At 43.9% G+C, this 19856-nt stretch overlaps 2 protein-coding genes across 2 annotated transcripts in view; both read left to right on the plus strand.

The window, feature by feature from the left end:
* Positions 1-16540, plus strand: part of LOC108041413 (serine-rich adhesin for platelets) — a 40707-nt gene extending 24167 nt beyond the window's left edge. Inside the window, exons 3-8 of the mRNA XM_044456902.1 lie at positions 7533-10763; positions 13285-13956; positions 14444-14589; positions 14653-14790; positions 14866-15632; positions 15691-16540. Coding sequence (XP_044312837.1) covers positions 7589-10763; positions 13285-13956; positions 14444-14589; positions 14653-14790; positions 14866-15632; positions 15691-16102 — 5310 coding nt within the window. The 5' untranslated portion in view covers positions 7533-7588 and the 3' untranslated portion in view covers positions 16103-16540. The remainder of the gene's footprint in view (positions 1-7532; positions 10764-13284; positions 13957-14443; positions 14590-14652; positions 14791-14865; positions 15633-15690) is intronic.
* A 646-nt stretch (positions 16541-17186) lies between these two features.
* Positions 17187-19745, plus strand: LOC108041410 (probable cytochrome P450 12a5, mitochondrial). Its single transcript, XM_017119334.2, has 4 exons — positions 17187-17284; positions 17918-18408; positions 18463-18910; positions 18974-19745. Exons 1-4 carry the CDS (start codon positions 17213-17215, stop codon positions 19571-19573), a joined length of 1611 nt encoding a protein of 536 aa, XP_016974823.1. The 5' UTR covers positions 17187-17212; the 3' UTR covers positions 19574-19745.
* Positions 19746-19856: the final 111 nt, after the last annotated feature.

The raw sequence follows: 19856 nt of genomic DNA on the forward strand, positions 1-19856 counted from the left end.
GCATTTCCGATCAATCAGTTATATGGCAGCTATAGGATATAGTCGGCCGATCCCGGCCGTTCCGACATATATACTGCGTGCAAAGGAAAAAAGGGTGTGTGCAAAGTTTGAATTCGATATCTTTAAAACTGAGGGACTAGTTTGCGTAGAAACAGACAGACGGACAGACGGACAGACAGACGGACAGACGGACAGACGGACATGGCTATATCAACTCAGGAGGTGATCCTGATCAAGAATATATATACTTTATAGGGTCGGAGATGTCTCCTTCACTGCGTTGCACACTTTTGACCAAAATTATAATACCCTCTGCAAGGGTATAATAATTTCTTCGAAATTGATTAGCGATTAAGAATTTTTATACCCTTGCAGAGGGTATTATAATTTCAGTCAAAAGTTTGCAACGCAGTGAAGGAGACATTTCCGACCCTATAAAGTATATATATTCTTGATCAGCATCACCAGGAGAGTCGATCTAGCCATGTCCGTCTGTCCGTCCGTCTGTCCGTCTGTCCGTCTGTCCGTCTGTCCGTCCGTTTCTACGCAAACTAGTCCCTCAGTTTTAAAGCTATCTGCTTGAAACTTTCCCAAAAGTTGTCTTTCTATTGCAGGTAGTATATAAGTCGGAACGAGCCGGATCGGGCCACTATATCATATAGCTGCCATATAACTGAACGATCGGAAAAGCCATAACTTTGGTGTTTTTAAAGTTAGGAAGTTGAGATTTTCTATGGGTTTTATTTTTGGCTAATCAATCCGACCTACCAAATTTCATAAGGATCGGACGACTATATCCTATAGCCGCCATATAACTGATTGATCGGAAATGCCATAGCTTTGGTGTTTGTAAAGTTAGGAAGTTGGGATTTTCTATGGGTTTTATTTTTGGCTAATCAATCCGACCTACCAAATTTCATAAGGATCGGCCGACTATATCTTATAGCTGCCATATAACTGAACGATTGGAAATGACATAACTTTGGTGTTTTTAAAGTTCGGAAGTTGGGACATTTTATGAGTATTAAGAATACATCATATGAATAATTTTGGACAATATAATTTATAAAATATTCTGCAAGGGTATATCAACTTCGGCTCCGCCCGAAGTTAGCTTTCCTTTCTTGTTAAAAATGTATTAATATTATTCATATATTCCAATACAGCATTTTGTGGATTGTGTTTGCTTTTGCTGTATTAGCCAAATTTGCCTTTTCGAAAACCAATACAGTTGTTGACCTTTGGCATACAATTACAACAAACTCCACCAACCCTTCACCATTGGTTTTCTGAGACAATTGCTTTAGACTGCTGGCAGACATCGAAGATTGTGCCTTGCGAGTTGCTCAACCCAAATGGGCAAGCCGTTCTCGTCTTTCCAAGTCTCGACTAAAACTCAAATGGCGAATTATTTTTTAATTGCCTTTATGTGGTATTTCATACTCTAATTGTGAAATAAAAGTCAAACAAACAGGCACTCATAACTCCCAGCCACGACCATGAAATGGCCAAAAAATAGTTTCTGGACGGAACAGGTATTGAAGCTATAGGGGGAGCAATTGTTCTTGCTCAGTTTTTGGGGCGTTTTATTGTTCTGGTCAAGATCTCAGTCGCAAACCAGATAAAATGGCAGTCATCGGCCTGCGGCGAAACCCAAAAAAGCTGCAGCTGTGTGTCCCACAAACATGAGTCACTGCACTATTACAAGTTGTCTTGCTGTTGCAGTTGCAATTTGTGCCTGTCGGACAGCAGGCACTTACAAATTGTCCAGCAAATTGGGGAATGCGGCGCCAAAAATTATCCCACGCAACAGGTTTTTATTTAGTGTCCCCATATGCAGCCGACTTCAAAGTTCTCTTCTAGACCAGTATATAGTAATAAGACTCAGTCATCGTAAAATATTTTTAACGGTGAGTTGTTAAAAATTTAGCAAAAGTAGGGAGTGTAGTGGGGTTTGTCATAAAGTCAAGTTACGATTCCAGCGGCAACAGCTGTTGCTGCTGGGAAGCAACTAAATACAAAGTGGAAATTGGATCCAAGTTTTCAATGAGCGACACATTCTGTTGCATGGGGGTAAAGCTGGGGCTTTTACGGGTTCCGAAGGGAGCGAAACATTTTTTTTAATTAGGCAAGATGTTGCGGTAACACATGTGCGTGCTGGTAAAAAGAAGAAAATCAACAGGCAGTGGCGCACAACAGCAACTATTTGGTCTCCTGGCAACAGTTGCATTAATGGATGCGTTTTTATTTATTAATTTGCACTGTCATGTGTTGCTGTTGTTGCTTCTCCTTGTGTTGCTGCTGCAATTTGTGGGTTGCTGTCGTTCTTTTGCGCCACGCTGCCAGTGCCTTATTCCTTTTCATCTTCTTTTTTCGTACTCTTTGTCTGCGTCACGCAACAGAAAATGAAAACGAAGACGACATGGGAACTTAACCTTGAAATATATGTTTCTTTCAGCAGCCCCTACCCCAACTTCCTCCTCCCACAAGCCCCCATTATTTTGTGCAATACCGAAAGCAGGAAGATGTGGGTGCTCGCAGGCATAAATTTACAGGCTTTGCTTGATTGCGCCAGCTCCTCCCACGCATTTTCCTGGAATATCCTTGGTGAAAATGAACATAAAACATTTTTCCGTAATCAACTCGCTGCTAAAAATAAACCCAAACTTTGCCAGGAGCTCTGGGCAAATGCTCAAGGCATTTTGTGGCCCATCGGTTTAGCGGCTTAGCAAGTATGGCAACTTCAATTAACCCGACATGATATGCCGCCGGGCATCGAATGACTGGCAATATTGACAGCTCGACGCGAAGCTGTGATCCGGGGCTTCTTACTCGGATAATTGACAGCCAAACAAGTAACTTTTGGCTTAAACCATTTGCAGAATGTGTCAAGCTATCAAGAAATTAAGTTGGGACGGAGGTCTTGGGTGGCCAAGTAAATGTGCGCTTCAGTTCGTATTACATCCTAAACGTGTTGGGCTAAAAGGTCCCCCTAACAGCCTCTCGAAAATAAGCGAATCTAATCTTTCCACTCTAATCACGCTGCGTTGACTTCTTCGTAATGCAGGTAGTCGTCAACTATGTTTATGCTTAAAAGGCTTCAAACAGCCAGCGGCATTACAGTAATTTCATCCCCCTCTCCAAACAACTTCTTCACAATTTAATTGCTGCTGAGCTGGATGTTGCTGTTGTGCTATTGCTGTTGCTGCTGTGCGGCGTTGCTGTTGACGCAGCATTTGTTGCTGCCTTTTTGTTGTCATTATTGTGGCCGCACAAGTTTGTTGTATTACCTGTTGACAAAATTGCCCTGCTGCCTGCATCGACATCCGGCAAGTTCTCGAAAGGCGCACAGCAACCCAAGCTAATGGCAACTTTGACTTGGCTTTAATTAAACAATCTCCCAACCAAAATTGTGGTTGGTCGAGCGTGTGAACAGGGAAACGTATACATTTTTGGCATATATCAGTTTTATTTCATTGCATTGAAATCTGCACAGACAAAAATCGAAATCGATTTCATATTGTGAAAGCAACTTTTTGGTATTTTGTATTATTTGTTTGCTCTTTAAATACTCAATTCTATCACATTGTGCTCCATAATAAAATAAATGTCAATAAAAAATAAAAGGAATAATAAATTTTTTTTATGTTATTGTCCATATAAATATAAGCACCAATGCTTTTAAAAATTTTTAATTACATATATCTGTATTCACTTTTAATAAGTTTCTTACTGTTTATATTCAATAATAATAATTAATTAATAGTATTTTTTAAATATAAATTAAAACATTTAATAGTAAGTTTTAAATTGAAATAAAGACATTTTAAACGAGCTGCAATAAAATAATTGATTTACTTATTCAAACTATCTACATTTTAAGCCAACATATTCTGTATATTTTTTTTCTGAGTGTAAAATTTGAATTTCAATTCGCATAACTTTTCTCAGTTAACAATGTTTGACTTTCCCACACATGGAGAGCTCTCAAAAAACGGCTGATTAAATTTGAAAGTGTAATTGGGCCCAATGCTTGGGAGCACAATGCAACAAACCCAAAGTGCAGGGCACACGCTTGAACTTGAACTTTGAACTTTTAAGCCACAAGCTTATGACGGCATAGCGATTCAGATTTCGAGAATTGGTATTGGACAAGTATTTGCCGGCGCCTAATTGGCAGTTTGCCTTTAAAGGCAACATATCGGGCCCAGAGCAAATAGTTGACATTTGGCTGAGTGCTGTATGCTGGTGGATCGCCCACAACATCCGTTCGTGGTTGAGGCCCAACCCAACTAAGAATTCTTTTGGCCAAAAACTTTGCCGAGTGCCGCTGAATAACTTAGCCCATGTAAACAGGGCGGAGAGCATTCCTCCGCTGCTTTGCATAATCTCGAGTGGAGCGAACATAACGCAGGTGAATATTGCTGCCGTGCATATAGATCCATTAATACGTGCGTATACATAACGATAAATGTATAAATAAACACCAGAAGGGGGCCATTCCCCAGCCCCAGCCACGCATAAATCTCACGTGCAAATGTGGAACAAAGCTCCCGAATGCCCCGCTTCCCGATTTCCAGATGGAACTCCATATAGTACCTCTGCTCATCTCCTCATCTCGCGCTTCATTTGGTTTTGATTTCGTGCTTTTGCGCTTTTCGCTTTCCTGTTTTTGGTGCGCAACTTTAATGGGAATCAACACTCGCTGGTGATTAAATTAAAATTCGGTTCTGGAAATTTTTGTGTTGCGGTCGCGGCTGAATCAACCGATTTTAACCCACTTTTTGGGGCCCGGCCAGCGAATACGGCAGCTTAGCCAAACAAAGACTAGGATGTGATGAAGGAAATAGCCTGCAGAACTCTCCTGCTGCTGCTGGCCAAAAACCTGTTGGCCTCGATTGGCGGCGCACTGCGGTCAAGCTAACTGTTTTGCTGATCAGATTAAAGCAAATACAGAACGCCAGAATGCAAAATATCGAAATGGGTTGCCGTTGCCGTTGCCGCCGGAACGAAACAGGGAACGGGTTTCGTTAACGGGCATTTTCGTGTGTGTCCGATTGGCAGACAGTATATGCAAAATGCAAATCCAGATCAGACGGTGCATCGATTAGTTTGTAACGCCCACCGACAGTTTCCCCTGCGGAATCCGTCTCCAAATGTCAGTCCAACTGATCCACTCGCCTTAGATAGCCAACTTGGCTAACGAGCTGACGTCCTGGCCAAGCATAAATTAGCCATTTTGGTCAGGAGTTTAGCGCTGGACTGAAATTTATGTAGATTTATTTGTGTAACACTTTTGCCGCAGCGACAGCAGCAGCAGCAACACGCCTTGATATCTCTTTTTTCTGGCCAGCAATCTAACCGGGGGGAAACAGCATTCCTGTGCCAGGCCAACTGCCAAACTTGAAAAATAGCTTAAAGATGTTGTCGATGTTGCTGCTGCATTCCATTTCGAGTTGCTGCCGCCACACCATCTTCATTTCGATTGGAGGCTGGACTTGGGCAGACTGCTTTTATATGGTCAAATGGGCCCCACAATTTGTTGTGAATTTTCTGCATTTCTTCGGCCTTTGACAATTTTTTTTTCAAATGCCCGGCTATTTCACTTTTTCGCTCAATTGTAGGCTTATATGCGCGATATCTGGCCATCCATCCACTTGCTTTCCATGAGAACGGGCACAACTCTCATCGCCTTTTGCCTGTTTTTGTATTCGCTGACTTTATGTGTGGCCATAAATAAATGGCCAATCGATGCCGCAACCGAATGCAAATGAGTGAAAGAAAAAATGCAAACAATTAACAAAAAACAAACCATGGCAGAAATAGACAGAAAAACAAACGGTAAGGAAAACCGCGAGCAGAGTCTAAAATTTATGGTAACAATGCGAGCAAAACAGCAAAAAAAAAGCACGGCAGCAACATTTAGCTGGCACAGTTATGCAATTTGCCATCCGCCCTTCTCCCCTTCATCTTCATTTGATGCCAATTGTTTCTGCGACCGCATTGCACACAGCCGAGATTTATGCATATTAACGTCAAGTCAAAACGCTGACCCAAAACTGAAAATCCAGCGGCAGCGGCATCTGATGCAGAAATCAAGCGTGGCAGCAACAGAAGTCGAGCACGCCGGCAACACTTAACAATGGGTCAACTTTCCTCGGCTCTGGCGTTGATAAATGTTGGCCAAAACAAGCCAAAAACTGTTGTGTTAGCTGCTGCTGTTGTCATCTTCATTGTTGCCGTTGTGGGTGTTGTCGCCGCGGCAGCAGCAACACCACAGACACCAGCAACACTCTCCCAATTAGGCGCCTTAACTATGTGTTTGGTTCAAGTGACACACTTGCGTAGATGCTCACAGCCATATGGAGAAGTTAATGGCTTAAAGACCTCAAAATCGTTACATTGTTGGCTGCTGATTGGTGTTGTTGTCGCTGGGAGTAGTGTGAAGTGGTTCACAAGAAACGCCCAAAATTGCCGGAGGCATTCTGAGCAGATCTTCCAGATAAACAGTCCCAACTTGGTGACAAGTAATTTGATCTTCCAATGATATGCCCGCGAGAATAATATCAAGAGGGTACTAGAAGATAATTATGTACCATAAAGTGTCTGAAATACATTCCCAAAATTAGTAGTTCCATTAACTTTAGAGAATAAAAGTATTCCATAGGAGTTCCCACAAATTACTCATTATAATTTGCCTAATAAAGTTCTACAGGAAATTTAACAGAATTACGAATCATTCTCTCTTTGTTTCATAAATTATCAAAATTTATGGTTAACTCCTTAGATGGAAACCAGTTTGCCTTTGAATCATTTCTAGAAGCTCTGCCCAAATAAAGCCGTCCATTTTAAAGCTATAAATGAGTTGTCTGTCTATTTGATTTGTGCGGCATTTCTTATGTTTTTGTTAGACATTGCTGCGCCCGTTAGCATGTTGCACATGCAGTTTGGGCCGGGTTTAGAAAGTCATTTGCAAGTAGACGACAAAAACAACTGCAAACAGAAGTCAAGTAGCTAACGAAGTGCGGCAGCAACTGGCGATTACCCAACAGCAATCGAATGCTTGTGCCGGGAGAGATGTGACAATCAAAGTTAATTATGTGGTTGTCGGACCATCCATCCCTTACCTTACCCACATTTTCCCAACTACCAATCCACAGTCAACAGTTTTCGGGCAACCACCCACAAAGTGAACAGCATCAGCAGCAGCAACATCATCATCAGCGAAAATTTCAATAATTCCATTATCAAGATGAAGATTGATTGATAAGCTGCTTGGGCAAAAGGCAATTTGTGGGCATGATTTCAGAGGCTGGATGACCACATGGCACAGTCGCAATTGGCAGGCTTAACTTCTCCACTCAATCAATATTGAGTCATGCGGCAGAAGTTGAGATTGCGTTGCAGGCGGCAGTGAAAGTTAATTGTGTGCTTGCGCAATATTTTGTAAAGAAAGTTTAGGCTTATGAACTAACAAAACCTTATTATCAACTAACCATGACTCACGATTACTTTGATTTTTTCCCTTGCAGAATATGGCCTAAGGTTGATCGTCGGAGGGAGCAACAAGCAACGAAAAGCCTCAGCGATGTCGTCCTCGATCTGTTCGCACTTCACCCAGAATGCCTGGAAGAAGGACCTGTGCTCCAACTGCTTCAAGTCCAAGGACGAGCACAAGGCAGCCGCCGCAGCAGCCGCCTCCAAACTGGGCGGCAGCCATAAACCAGACAGAGAAGTTAAAACGGATTACCCGAACAAGCACAAAACCCCGGCCAAGAGCATCATTAAGAAGGCTTTTGGCGTAAGACTGACCAGCTCCAGCTCGAGTTCCAGCTCAGGGAGCAGCTCTGGAAAATCCGTGAACTCAAAGGGCGGCAAGGTGTGCTTTCCCAAGCAGCTGCACGAGGTCATTGGCTATGGCGGCGAGTGGTCGGAGGACGATGACGACGACGATCACGACTTTATGAATCTTGGCAATGAGCACGATGACATGGCCATTACCGAAACGGATGACGAGGAGACGGTGGAGCTGAAGAGGATCACCCGGGCCAACACCGACTTTAATATGAACAATGGCAATCTTCTGGGCGATGCCGAGGATAATATCAAGAAATCCTTCGCCGCTCTAAAATTAGGAGCCCCTCAGGTGGACAAGGAGGGAAAGAAACAGACCCTAACGATTAATGTGATGCCTTTTGGCCAGCCCCTTGGCAAAACGGCCACGACTGCAGCCAAAACTGCACCCACGGAAAGCAAAAGCACCGCAGCAACATCAGTTGCCACATCGGCTGGGGCAACACCAGCAAAAGCCAAGCCAGCAACCATAACCACAACAACAACAGCCATCAAAAGCAGCAGTACATCTACGGGAACTGCCAGTGTTACCAAAAAGGTGACCACCACTCTGACGCCGACGTTAACCATGGCCAAAAGCACAACGGCAGCTGTCACATCTTCCACGGCAACATCTTCGCGAGATGGCAAAGATAGTCCGCCCATAGAGCGAGCCATGGAGAAGTCACTGCTGGACGAGATCTCGGAGACCTTGGAACAAAAACAGAAGCTAAGTGAGACCAGTGCGACCGAAACATCTTCGGGCGGAAGCAGCACTTCCACTTCCACCAGCAGCAGCAAGATCAAATTCGAGCTGAGTGCATTGAGTGACTCCCCGAAGCCATTTCTTGACCTTAAGAAGCCCATCGCACGGAATGCGCCCATCACCAGGGACCAGACCAAACCCAAGGTGAATGTGTGCCACAAATACTCGGATACGGACAGCAATTGCTCGGACACGGAAAATGGAGTGTCCGCCTACTACGATGTGGTGGAGACGCAGCTGAGCTACGAGAATCTCCCGGACGGCAAGTACTCCGAACAGGTGGGCGTGGCCACTGCCGCCCAGACCGAGAGTTCCGGTAATTCCCACTACTCCAGTTCGCAGTACATCACGGACATGCTGCTGAGCTCAAAAACTCGGGCGGCCAGTTACAATCTGCACGAGGGCAACTTCATGACCAGCAAGATCACCTCCGACGGTCTCATTGTGACCAAGTGCAGCTCGGATGACGCCCTGGACTCCACGGGCAGCAGTTTTGATGGCAGCTCGGATGAGGAGAATGCCTACAACATGATCCGCAGTGAATCGGATTCGGGAATCGGCATTAGTCTGGGCAGCGAATACAAGAACTTGGGAATGGCCAAGGGATCGGTGGTTAATGGAGAGAAGCGGCAGCTTTTGGTGGAGAAGAAGCTAAGTGCTAGTACCAATAACTCTGATTACGAGGATATACAGATAGGAGATCAGGCGGTGGCCAAGCCGGCCGTTAAAAGCAGGGAGCTACATGGCGAGCCCGATGGCAGCGCCGATCCAGACAACAGCCTGGAGCAGCAGCAAAAGCAGTCGCAACAAAAGGAGGCGGAGCAGCAGCTTCCTGCCTTGCCAAAGTCACCGCCGCCGCCCATGAAGATCGATGCCAGGCCGTCGTTCCTGCACGGCTTGAAGAAGCCAGAACTGCCGGTGAAACCACTTGTTAATAATCATCCCAGCAGCAACAGTTCCAGCAATAACAGCCAACTAAAAAGTTTCCTGGGCAAGCGGCAACCCAGCTGCGCCGAACAGCAATTCATCAACCAGCTGCAGTCGGCCATTTCCAAGTCCAGCGAGAGTCTGATGTTGGCCAAAGAGAATCTAGCCGCTGACGAGGCCAAGCTGAAAAAGGGCAAAGCCCCGAATCCGCCGCCAGAGCCAAAGCTAAGCGCTCCGCCCACGCCGGAGCGAGATTACAGTCTGGTAGTTGAGTTCGAGCAGGCGACGAAAGCGGCAGCAAATCCAGCGGAAAAGGCCACGTCATCGGGCCCAGGTGAGGCATCATCGTTGGAGAAAGAATCAACTGTAGCAGGTGTTGCCGCGCTACCCACAGGAGCAGCACCAGTTGCCGCTGCATCTGCAACTGCATCAAACAACAGCAATCTGTACACCAGAAAGCCCGCTTTTCCGGTGACGGCAGCAGCGCCTGTCATCCGCGAGAAGGACAAACGCGAACGGGCCGTGATTAACCCCAAGTTCCGGAGCCTCAACACATTCGTCATGCAGCGGGCCAATGCGGCCAAGCAAATGCAACTGCAATCGGCCAGCTCGGTTCTGAGCCTGAAGCAACCGATGACGCCAGAGCCAACGCCCCGGAATCAACGTCACCTCTCCATGTCGGAGGAATGTCTGGCCGCAGCTGGCTTGGACAAGAAATCCCCCTCGGCCTCGCCGCCCCAAAAACAAAAGTCCAAGTTCTCCATCAAAAAGTTTCTACGCATGGGCAGCAATGGAGGCGGCACAAAGTCTGGTGAATCCATGGGCAAAAAGGAGGCCAGCATCTACACGGAGATTTGCACAGGCACGGAGGAGGGAAGTCCCTCGGGTAAGCCCCGCCTGGTGATAATTCATCCCATCGACATTAATCCCACGGCCGTGGAGGTGGTGAAGGATATCACCAAGACCAGTGACTCCGTTTCGGCCCAGACGGTAGCCGTGGTCACTGCCAAACCGCCTGCCCCGCCCCTTCGATCGAGCGCCAGTGAGGGGCAGCGCGTCCACGAGGCCAACAAGCCGGCACGCCCACCGCCGCCAAAGAGCGCCGAACTCCGGCGGAAACAGAAGACCGAGCTGACCGCCACGCTCAGCGCCAACAGCGTGGACTCCAATGTCCTGGCATTGCCATCCGGCAGCGGATCCGTCAAGCTGAAGGCCGACAACGTATACGCCAATTTAGGTGAGTGTAATTTTATAACATTTTATAAAAAGTTCTTTGATGAAAAATACTTGTATACAACTTAGTAAGACAAAGTTATAAATGTAATTGTTTGTCTTAAAAATTTTAACAGTCTTTGATATAATACTGATAAACAAAAAGAAATTTAAGGTAATATTAAATTTTAAAAACTTTAATTAATGCGAATTAAATAACAGATATAATCTAATGCCTTCTGAAACATAATTAATTATCTAAAGTCAGTATTTTGACTATAAATATTAACGTATGTTTCAGCGGGCATTCTATTACATCTGTTACTTGATTCGCAATTATTTTATGCTAGGTTTATTAATTTAGGCTAAGTCGTTTATTTTACAAATTTTTAGAAAGTACTAAATACTAATGGAATAAGATGATCAATAACTTAGATTTTACGAGGTTTAGATCAATCTCATCTTTTTATCAAGCTTTTAAAAATAGTTCGGTATTAACTAAGAAAAGTATGAGCCTTAACCGACTCACAAAACTGGCCTTAATTACAGAAAGCATAGTTAGTAATTTATAAACATAAACAAAATCATCTTGAAAGGAATTTAATAGAGCATTGCTCAGAATGCCACCGACTAAATATTATTTGAAGTGTAAAGCAAGTATGCTTTGAATTCGCACACATTTTCGTTTTGGGCCACTGAAATTCATGTATAATGAGTAAGCGGAATTTGGCCAATCATGAAGTTAATTTCCATCTCGTTCCCATTGACCCGATTCCATGAGCTGTGGGTGAAATGTCCCCTTTCTCCCGCATCCATTTCTCCCGGGAGCTGCGATCGCATTCCAAAAGAAAGCGTAAGCAAATCACGTTCACTGACAGCGCCCAGAAATTGGGCGACCTTCAAAACAGCCAGCTCATGTATGGTATATACATATATGTGGGTCTGAAGGGTCTCGGCCACTTCACCCACTTCTGGCAACTTGTTGACTTCAATTGCAGCCACAAACACGGCACACGAAACGAGAAACGAGTAACAAGAACACGAATAAAATCACCGTAAATGGTAAAAGCTGTGGCAGCAACTCCTCTGAAAGTAGAACCCAAAACCAAACGCAGAACAAGTTACGCATTTTAATCAATATAACGGGCGCACAGACGCACACCGAAGTACGGATACAGGTACGCCACTTATGACCATATCCGCCGCATCCAAACGAGTGTGATGAGCCGGCTCGAACTGGGTTAAGTGGCCAAAGCCAGAGAGCAAAATAGTTTGCCAGATGAGCGGGCTAGTAAAGCAGCAAAAAAAATCGAAATGAAAATAAGCCAGGCCAACCCAGGCCATGCCAGACCAATGAGGTAACCACATGTTGATGGTTAGCCGGAGGAAAGAACCGACTACCGACTGGTGAAACTGGCGGACCAGAGACCCATTTCTTTCGGCCTGACACTTTGCGGTCAACGCGAATGCGGCGAGAACTTGTTACACCTGCCGCTGCACCTGGCACCTGGTCATAAAAAACAGCCAGCTCCAGAGGCCTGGCTAGAACTATTTGTTAGACATCTCGGACGATGGCCAGAGCAGAAGCCCCAGATCCAAGAGCAACCACATTCAACCTGACCAACAGCGGCGTGCGAATTGTAATTTGGCACGAATTTGGGTCAAAATCGCAATTAGTACTCACTGGTTGTCTAACTACTTGGCCCGGTGGGAAGAAGGAGGGTGGAGCTGGCATTCTGTCGGTGGATTTTCCTCAACTCTCGGGTGCCAGCAAACATTTGGCATCGCCCCATGAAGGCCAATAGCACATTTGAGGTCAGCTGGGAAATCTTATGAATAAATTACCAGTATGGCAGTGAAAAGTTGTTCTTCCCACCTTTTTAATTGTATGTGTTTATTGGCATTTATGCCTATATTGAATTATTGAAAACATCTTTAAGCAATAAAAACAATTTTGTGACCAAATATCAGGCTTAAAGCTTAGATTACAAATTTAAAAAAATCAATTTTTAGTAAATAAGTTTAACTTTTATTTTATAGACTCAGTAACAATTAAATAATGCATTACAGATTCTCATTAAAAGTGACAAATGTTATGTAACACAATAAAATAAATAACGTAAGTCTTTTGTACTTTGTGTGTATAGTACAATATTTTAAAATGTTGTCACCGCATTGATACTATAGTACTTAAATATCAAAATACTTCATTAGTTTTAGAGAACAATACAAAAACATTGGAACTTTAAACTGTATAAATAAATTATTATATTCCGTATAACTTCTGTAACCCTAATTCTTCTAACCTGAAGTCTAAATAATTTAAACTATTTTTTTTGTTAAGGAAAAAGTATAAGTTAAGATAAAATGCAGTTTATTGTGTTAAAGAATGTTTCACTGAACTTTTATGTTATTAAAGACTTATCAATTCGAGGCCTGCAAAAATTTCTACCACTATTTAGTTATATAGGTTTTTAAGTTACTTCTGAATGGTACCTCCTAAAGACTCCTTCACTAAACACTATTCAATTTACTTTGTTTTTCAGGCGAGATCCGCTCCTCAATCGCTCCACGCAAACCGGAGCGCACAGCCAGCATGCGGGAGCGGGAGGCCCAGTTGGAACTGGTGCGCAAGCGCGGAGTCCTTACCGACACTATCTCCATTTGCTCGTCAAACGGTGACAATGTAGCCACGGATCAGGGAAAGGCAGTGGCCAAGACCAGTGCCATCCCCAATGGCCAGGAAGCGGGAAAATCTGCATCGACTGCCAACAGTAGGACCAGCACCTTTGAACGTCAGCCACAAAAGAAGAGCGAGCCGAAAATGTCGATTTCCAGTAAGCTGGAGATCTTCGAACAGCGATCTATAGATGCTGCGGATGCTGCCCAGCGGAGCAGCCTCAAGGATTCAGTGCGCAAGATCAACAGCACCATCGATAGCTATCTGAAAGACAAGCGCGACTACGAGAACTTATACGAGTTCGTGAAGATGGGTTCTCCGCCGCCGCCCACTGCTGGTGGCAACACCACGCCCACGCCCTCCACTTCCACGCCTCCACCGCCACCAACACGCAGTAACATCGATCTGTCCGTGGCGGGTCAGAGGTTGACACAGGCCACAAGACGCAACAACATCTACTCGGATACGGCCTCTATCGCCAGCTATACGCGCAGCGAGTACGGACCGGTGCGAAACTACGGATTGAACAACAGCTTGGGTAGGTTTTGGATCCATATTAAGTTCCCATTGAATTGTCATTTGAAATTAAAGAATCGTTGTTTCGATGAATCGTAGGTTTATGTAATCAGTATTAACCATATGATTTTTTCTAATATATTGCTTAGATTTCTCTCACAAATAACTGATAACGAAAAGGTCATAGTGATCTTAGGGTTTAATTAACAGTGGTCATAGTCTATAGAGTAATTTTTTCGATTAATCGTCAGGTTCATATAAAAACATCTATATGATTGTTTAAGACGATATGTCTTAGATTGTTTATACAAACAACTTATGTGTGATCACCAGTTGCTCAAAAAGCTCATAACGTTGTGTAGTTAGAATTAAGTTGCTCATAGTCAAAAAAAATGAACTGAGTAGTTGAATCTACTTATCAAACTTTTAACCTACTAATGCAGAACTCAATTCTATTTTAATTTCCATTCAATGTCCAAATATAACTTACCCCTGATTTCCACTTTCAGCCAACATTCCACGCATCATTTCCGCCTCGTATGCGGGTAGTGAGGTGGGCGAATTCGATATTTATGCTCCATACAGCTATTACGGAAGCGAGGCCGGCGGCGATGTGGCCACGGACATCAACGACAGCGTCTGGGGCATGCCACAGGTGGGCTTTCCTTTAATACACATTTTATTAAACTATCCACTAATTTTACACTCTATGCCATAGGCCAATAAAAACCGCAGCAAGGCCACGAATCGTTTGCGCATGCGCAAGGGACGCAGTGTCGTGCACAAGACCATAGAGGACAACTACACCGCCGTGGTGGTGGCCAATCACGAGGCCCTCGCCCAGGTCCTCGATCAGGTGTGTATCTTAGTGGAATACGATCATCTTTGGTTTACACTACTAATCACTTCACCGATTTTTTACTCTCACCAGCTCCAGCAAACTCCAGTGGTGCCGGCAGCCCTGCGTCCTCTGGCGAATGCCATAAACTTGCGTTACGAGGATTTCACAATTTTGGAGGGAGCCCAGGCCTTTGTGGTGGGCAAGAAGGCCTTCCATGCGGCCCTGTGGAGCTCATCGCCGGTGACCTTGGCCCTGTCGGCTGACTGCAACCAGCTGGCCGGTGTGGGTGGCGAACTGAGCCAGTTGACCGGCGGCGTGAGCGATGTGCTCAACCCGGTGACCGAATTCTGTGACCTGGTGCCAAGCTACCAACTGCCGCTGATGCCCTCGACGGAGGTGACCCTGCTGCAGGCCACCATCTCAGTGCTACCGAGATTGCAGCTGGAGACTCTTCAATCGATTGGATCAATACTCAAGGGCAAGTCGCAGGTGCTGGACAAGAGCAACTTCAACTTCCGCGGCTCCATTCCGAATCTCAGTGGACTGAAGGATGGAAATGGTACCATGGCCGGGAATCTGAGGAACGTGGTCTCAGTGCAGAATCTGAGTACCCTCAACGAGGAATCCTCGGCCACATCGATGGGGGCAGAGGATGGATTGGCGAATGCAAATGCCATGCCTGCATTCGATGATGTGATGACGCGGGAGGTGGCATTCATCATGCTGCAGCTGGTCAACGGGATGAAGAACCTGCAGGCCAAGGCGATCGAGGAGACGCCTCTCAGTCTGTCCAATGTGGTGCTGTCCAAGGACATGGACAACAAGGACGCCCAGGCGCGACTTTGCGTGCTGCAAGGGTGAGTGTAAATCACAAATCATTTAAAAAACCTACTAATTGACTTTCTCACCTCGTAGAAACAACAACGACGACGACGAGCCCATGGGTACCCTGTGCAAGTGCGCCCACTCTGCTTTGACCGATATGCTGCCCGCCACAAAGATCACTCCCATCCTGGCAGACATCCTGCAGCAGGAGCGAGCCGAGTCCCTATCCAAGGCAAAGGCCGTGCTGGAGTTTGTGCTGTGGGGTCCCTCGGATGTGGCGCTTTCGGGTTCGATCAAGGAACGGGAACTGGCCCTTCAGAGGTGGTTAGATCTGGAACGGGCCACAGTGCTTCATGGCTTGGTGCGAACCCGGGTCGAACTGACCGTTTACGACGAGTGTCATCTTATGTTCCTCGTCCGCTCCACGGCCAAGATGATGAACGACGCGGCCAAGATCGTGTGCAGCTACCAGCAGGCGAATGGATCTGCCAGCCAGGATTAGTTCCAATTAATCTGCTCTCTGCTAAAGGCATTATCTTATAAATACTATACGAAACTGTCATAGACACTTAGTCCTTAGAGTCAACGAATGATATTTTCCGAATCGCCCCATATACACATACTATACATATAACTTTATCTTTGCCCAGCGTGCCAAATTGTTTCGCGCGGAAATTGTCATGTAAAATATGCTTATCGTATGCAAACTTAAAAGATTTGTGCAACTTTAATTAATTCGTAATCTACAATTAAGTCATTAATCTAAACGAATATTTATACTTCCCTATACGAGTACGAAAATTGGTATAGTTCATATGATTTAAACTATTATCTATGAATATGCCAACAATTTGATTAGCAAAACAAAACTTTTTGGTGTTTGAACAAATACATAAATATGGTAAACATAAATAAAATACTGTCTAAATAAATAAATGGATTTCCATAAGAACTCGTGGTTTTTTGTTATATGAATTTTTGTTTTGGGTCATCATCTGATCTGATGCAATTTTTACTGCTTGCGGGTGAAATTTTGAAATTGTTTGAAAGTAATTTTCAGCTGAATTTGGCTTTGTTGCCCAGCTGATTAGATATAATGTTTGCACCAATACTCTCGCATTACCTCACCAATATTTTTTAGCCAATCCTATCAGCGATAATACTGCTTTTTGGTTTATTATACCTTTGGGATATTGTTTGGGATACTATTTACAGCCATATCTTCTAAAACATTACATATTTTCTTTAGATAGCATTTCACAAATATCTCGACACGTTAGGATAAATTTTTTTATTTGTTTTATTTTACTGCCCTTTAACTAAGATTAGGAACTTTTTGCATGTCGTAAGTAAAGGGTACATTTTAGTCGATATTGTGGTGTTTAAAAATATGTAGCTTTTTTAATGACTGAATGTTTTCCTTATGTTTACGTAGCAATTCACAAACACTCGCGAACCAGTTTGGCGCTGTTCTCTCTTGTGAGTGTTGTTATCGCCGAATTTAGCAGTAAAGCTCGCACGGCATTAGAAACATATAAAGCTTATAGAACAAACGGCTAGTATGAGTAGTTTTGGTTTGGCCGTGAACAAGCTAAGTTCACAACGTATAAAAATGTTGAAAGGGCGTATCGGTCTAAAAATACTACAGTCGCAAAAAGCGGCCCTATTTTCTGCCAGTCAACAGGTAAACAAGTATCATTTTTATATAAACAATATTATGAAACTTTATTAACTTCAGTATTAAAATCATTTTTAATTGGAAAACAAATTAAAAAATTCAAATGTTAAAAAAATCAAACAAAAACACCTTTTAATGCGGTAAAACAGTGTTGACGATCGCACTTTCAACAAAAAACATTTCTGATATCCAACTTTGTGACGAAAAATAAATACTTTTTAAAATTTTAACATTCGATCCGCTTCAGCAAAGAATTTAAGCTTTTTGTCTACAAAGGCATTTTTATTGCAAAGGCTAACTTTATTTTCATGAAATAATGAAAACCTTTTCAACGGACCATCGGATCATAGCAAGTGCTGTGTTATTCGAAACGCATTTTGAACAAGAATAAAACGGGAAATCAATTAATTCTAAATTTATAGTTTTTCACTTTCACTGCTCTTTCTCCTGAACCAATGAATTGATATACCTTTCGATGATCGGACCGTTACTGACGATTTTTAATTCTGCGGCTATATATTGTAGCCGCCTATACACACCCTCCTGTTGCGAATCGTCACTACATGTGCTTCCGTCCATAGGGTACAGAATCTCATAATAATAATAAATACAAAATCTTATATTTGGAATATATTTTAGCGATGGCAGACCAATGTCGCTGCAGCTGAGACCAGAGACGATCCGGAATGGCTCCAGGCCAAACCGTTCGAAGAGATTCCCCAAGCAAATATGCTATCTTTATTCGCGAAAATTGCGATGCCCGGTGGGAAATACAAGAATATGGAATTGATGGAAATGTTTGAGGCCATGCGCCAGGATTATGGAGATATATTCTACATGTCCGGTATGATGGGGAGCCCCGCGTTTGTAATGACGCACAATCCCAAGGACTTCGAAGTGATTTTCCGTAATGAAGGCGTGTGGCCATACCGACCGGGCAGTGATACATTGCGCTACCATCGAACCGTGCACAGAAAGGACTTCTTTGAGGGCGTTCAAGGAATCATTCCCTCCCAGGGTAAATCCTGGGGAGACTTTCGGTCCATTGTAAACCCCGTCCTTATGCAGCCCAAGAGTGTAAGGGTGTACTACAAAAAGATGTCTCAGGCTAACCAAGAGTTTGTGCAGCGGTAAGACAACTTACAAAAATGATGTACAATTTATAAATAATAATCTTCATTTAGAATAAAGGACATACGGGATGCCACCACTCAGGAGGTTCCTGGCGACTTCTTAGGCACCATCAACCGCTGGACTCTTGAATCCGTATCTGTGGTGGCCCTGGATAAGCAGCTGGGTTTGCTGAAGGATTCAGGGAAAGACAGTGAAGCAACCAAGCTGTTTAAGTTCTTGGATGACTTCTTTATCCTCTCAGCCGATCTGGAGATGAAACCATCTCTCTGGCGGTATATAAAAACACCACAGTTGAAGAAAATGTTAAAAACTCTGGATGGGCTTCAAAGCATTACTTTGGCCTATGTAGACGAGGCGATCGAGCGTTTGGAGAAGGAGGCTAAGGAGGGCGTGGTACGTCCGGAGAATGAACAAAGTGTCCTCGAGAAACTGCTTAAAGTTGATAAGAAAGTGGCCACCGTAATGGCCATGGACATGCTGATGGCAGGAGTTGATACGGTAAGAAGTCAGAATAATAAAACTATAGAAATCCTAATATAAATATAATTTGTTTGTGTCTAGACTTCAAGCACCTTTACGGGGCTTTTACTGTGCCTTGCCAAGAACCCCGAGAAGCAGCAAAAGTTGCGCGAGGAGGTGATGAAAGTGCTGCCCAACAAGGACTCCGAGTTCACCGAGGCCTCCATGAAGAATGTCCCCTATCTGCGAGCCTGCATTAAGGAATCCCAGCGTGTGTTCCCCCTGGTCGTTGGAAATGCCCGCGGTCTATCCAGGGATTCAGTAGTGAGCGGCTATAAAGTACCAGCTGGTACCTTTGTTTCCATGATTCCTATAAGTTCCCTCAACAACGAGGAATACTTTCCAAAAGCTTCAGAATTCCTGCCTGAACGCTGGCTACGAAACTCCAGCGATTCCGGCGGAAAATGCCCGGTAAACGATCTGAAGACCAAGAATCCATTCGTATTCATGCCCTTCGGATTTGGTCCTCGTATGTGCGTTGGCAAACGCATCGTGGAAATGGAACTGGAGTTGGGCATCGCCAGACTCCTTCGAAACTTCAATGTAGAGTTTAACTATTCGACGAAGAATGCTTTCCGTTCTGCTCTTATAAATCTGCCCAACATACCACTGAAGTTTAAATTCACTGATTTGACTAACTAATCTGATTTACAATTTAAGAAATGGTTTGTGATTGATAACTTAAGCCTTTTTTTTATTTATATACTTTGTGTCTGTTTTTAGTTAAAAATATTTTTAAAATCTTAGAAGTATTGGCAAACACTGCCAAATGTAAAAACAAATAACTCAATAAATCAACAATTTTTATACAAAAGTTTTACCCTTAAGTGTTCTTCCTATTAAAATGGGACATTTTATTGAATTGACCTTCCTTTTGCGTATTTTGTAAATATTTCTAGTTTAAAGTGCTAAAACGTGTCCGATG

The sequence above is a fragment of the Drosophila rhopaloa genome, unplaced genomic scaffold (assembly GCF_018152115.1).
Source record: "Drosophila rhopaloa isolate 14029-0021.01 unplaced genomic scaffold, ASM1815211v1 contig_155, whole genome shotgun sequence".
In the NCBI taxonomy this organism is placed as follows: Eukaryota; Metazoa; Arthropoda; class Insecta; order Diptera; family Drosophilidae; genus Drosophila; species Drosophila rhopaloa.

Coding starts and splice junctions, on each gene's coding strand:
- LOC108041410 (XM_017119334.2), top strand. CDS start 17,213: ATGTTGAAAGGGCGTATCGGTCTAAAAATACTACAGTCGCAAAAAGCG. Junction 18,409..18,462: donor AACCAAGAGTTTGTGCAGCG/GTAAGACAACTT, acceptor ATCTTCATTTAG/AATAAAGGACATACGGGATG. Junction 18,911..18,973: donor TGATGGCAGGAGTTGATACG/GTAAGAAGTCAG, acceptor GTTTGTGTCTAG/ACTTCAAGCACCTTTACGGG.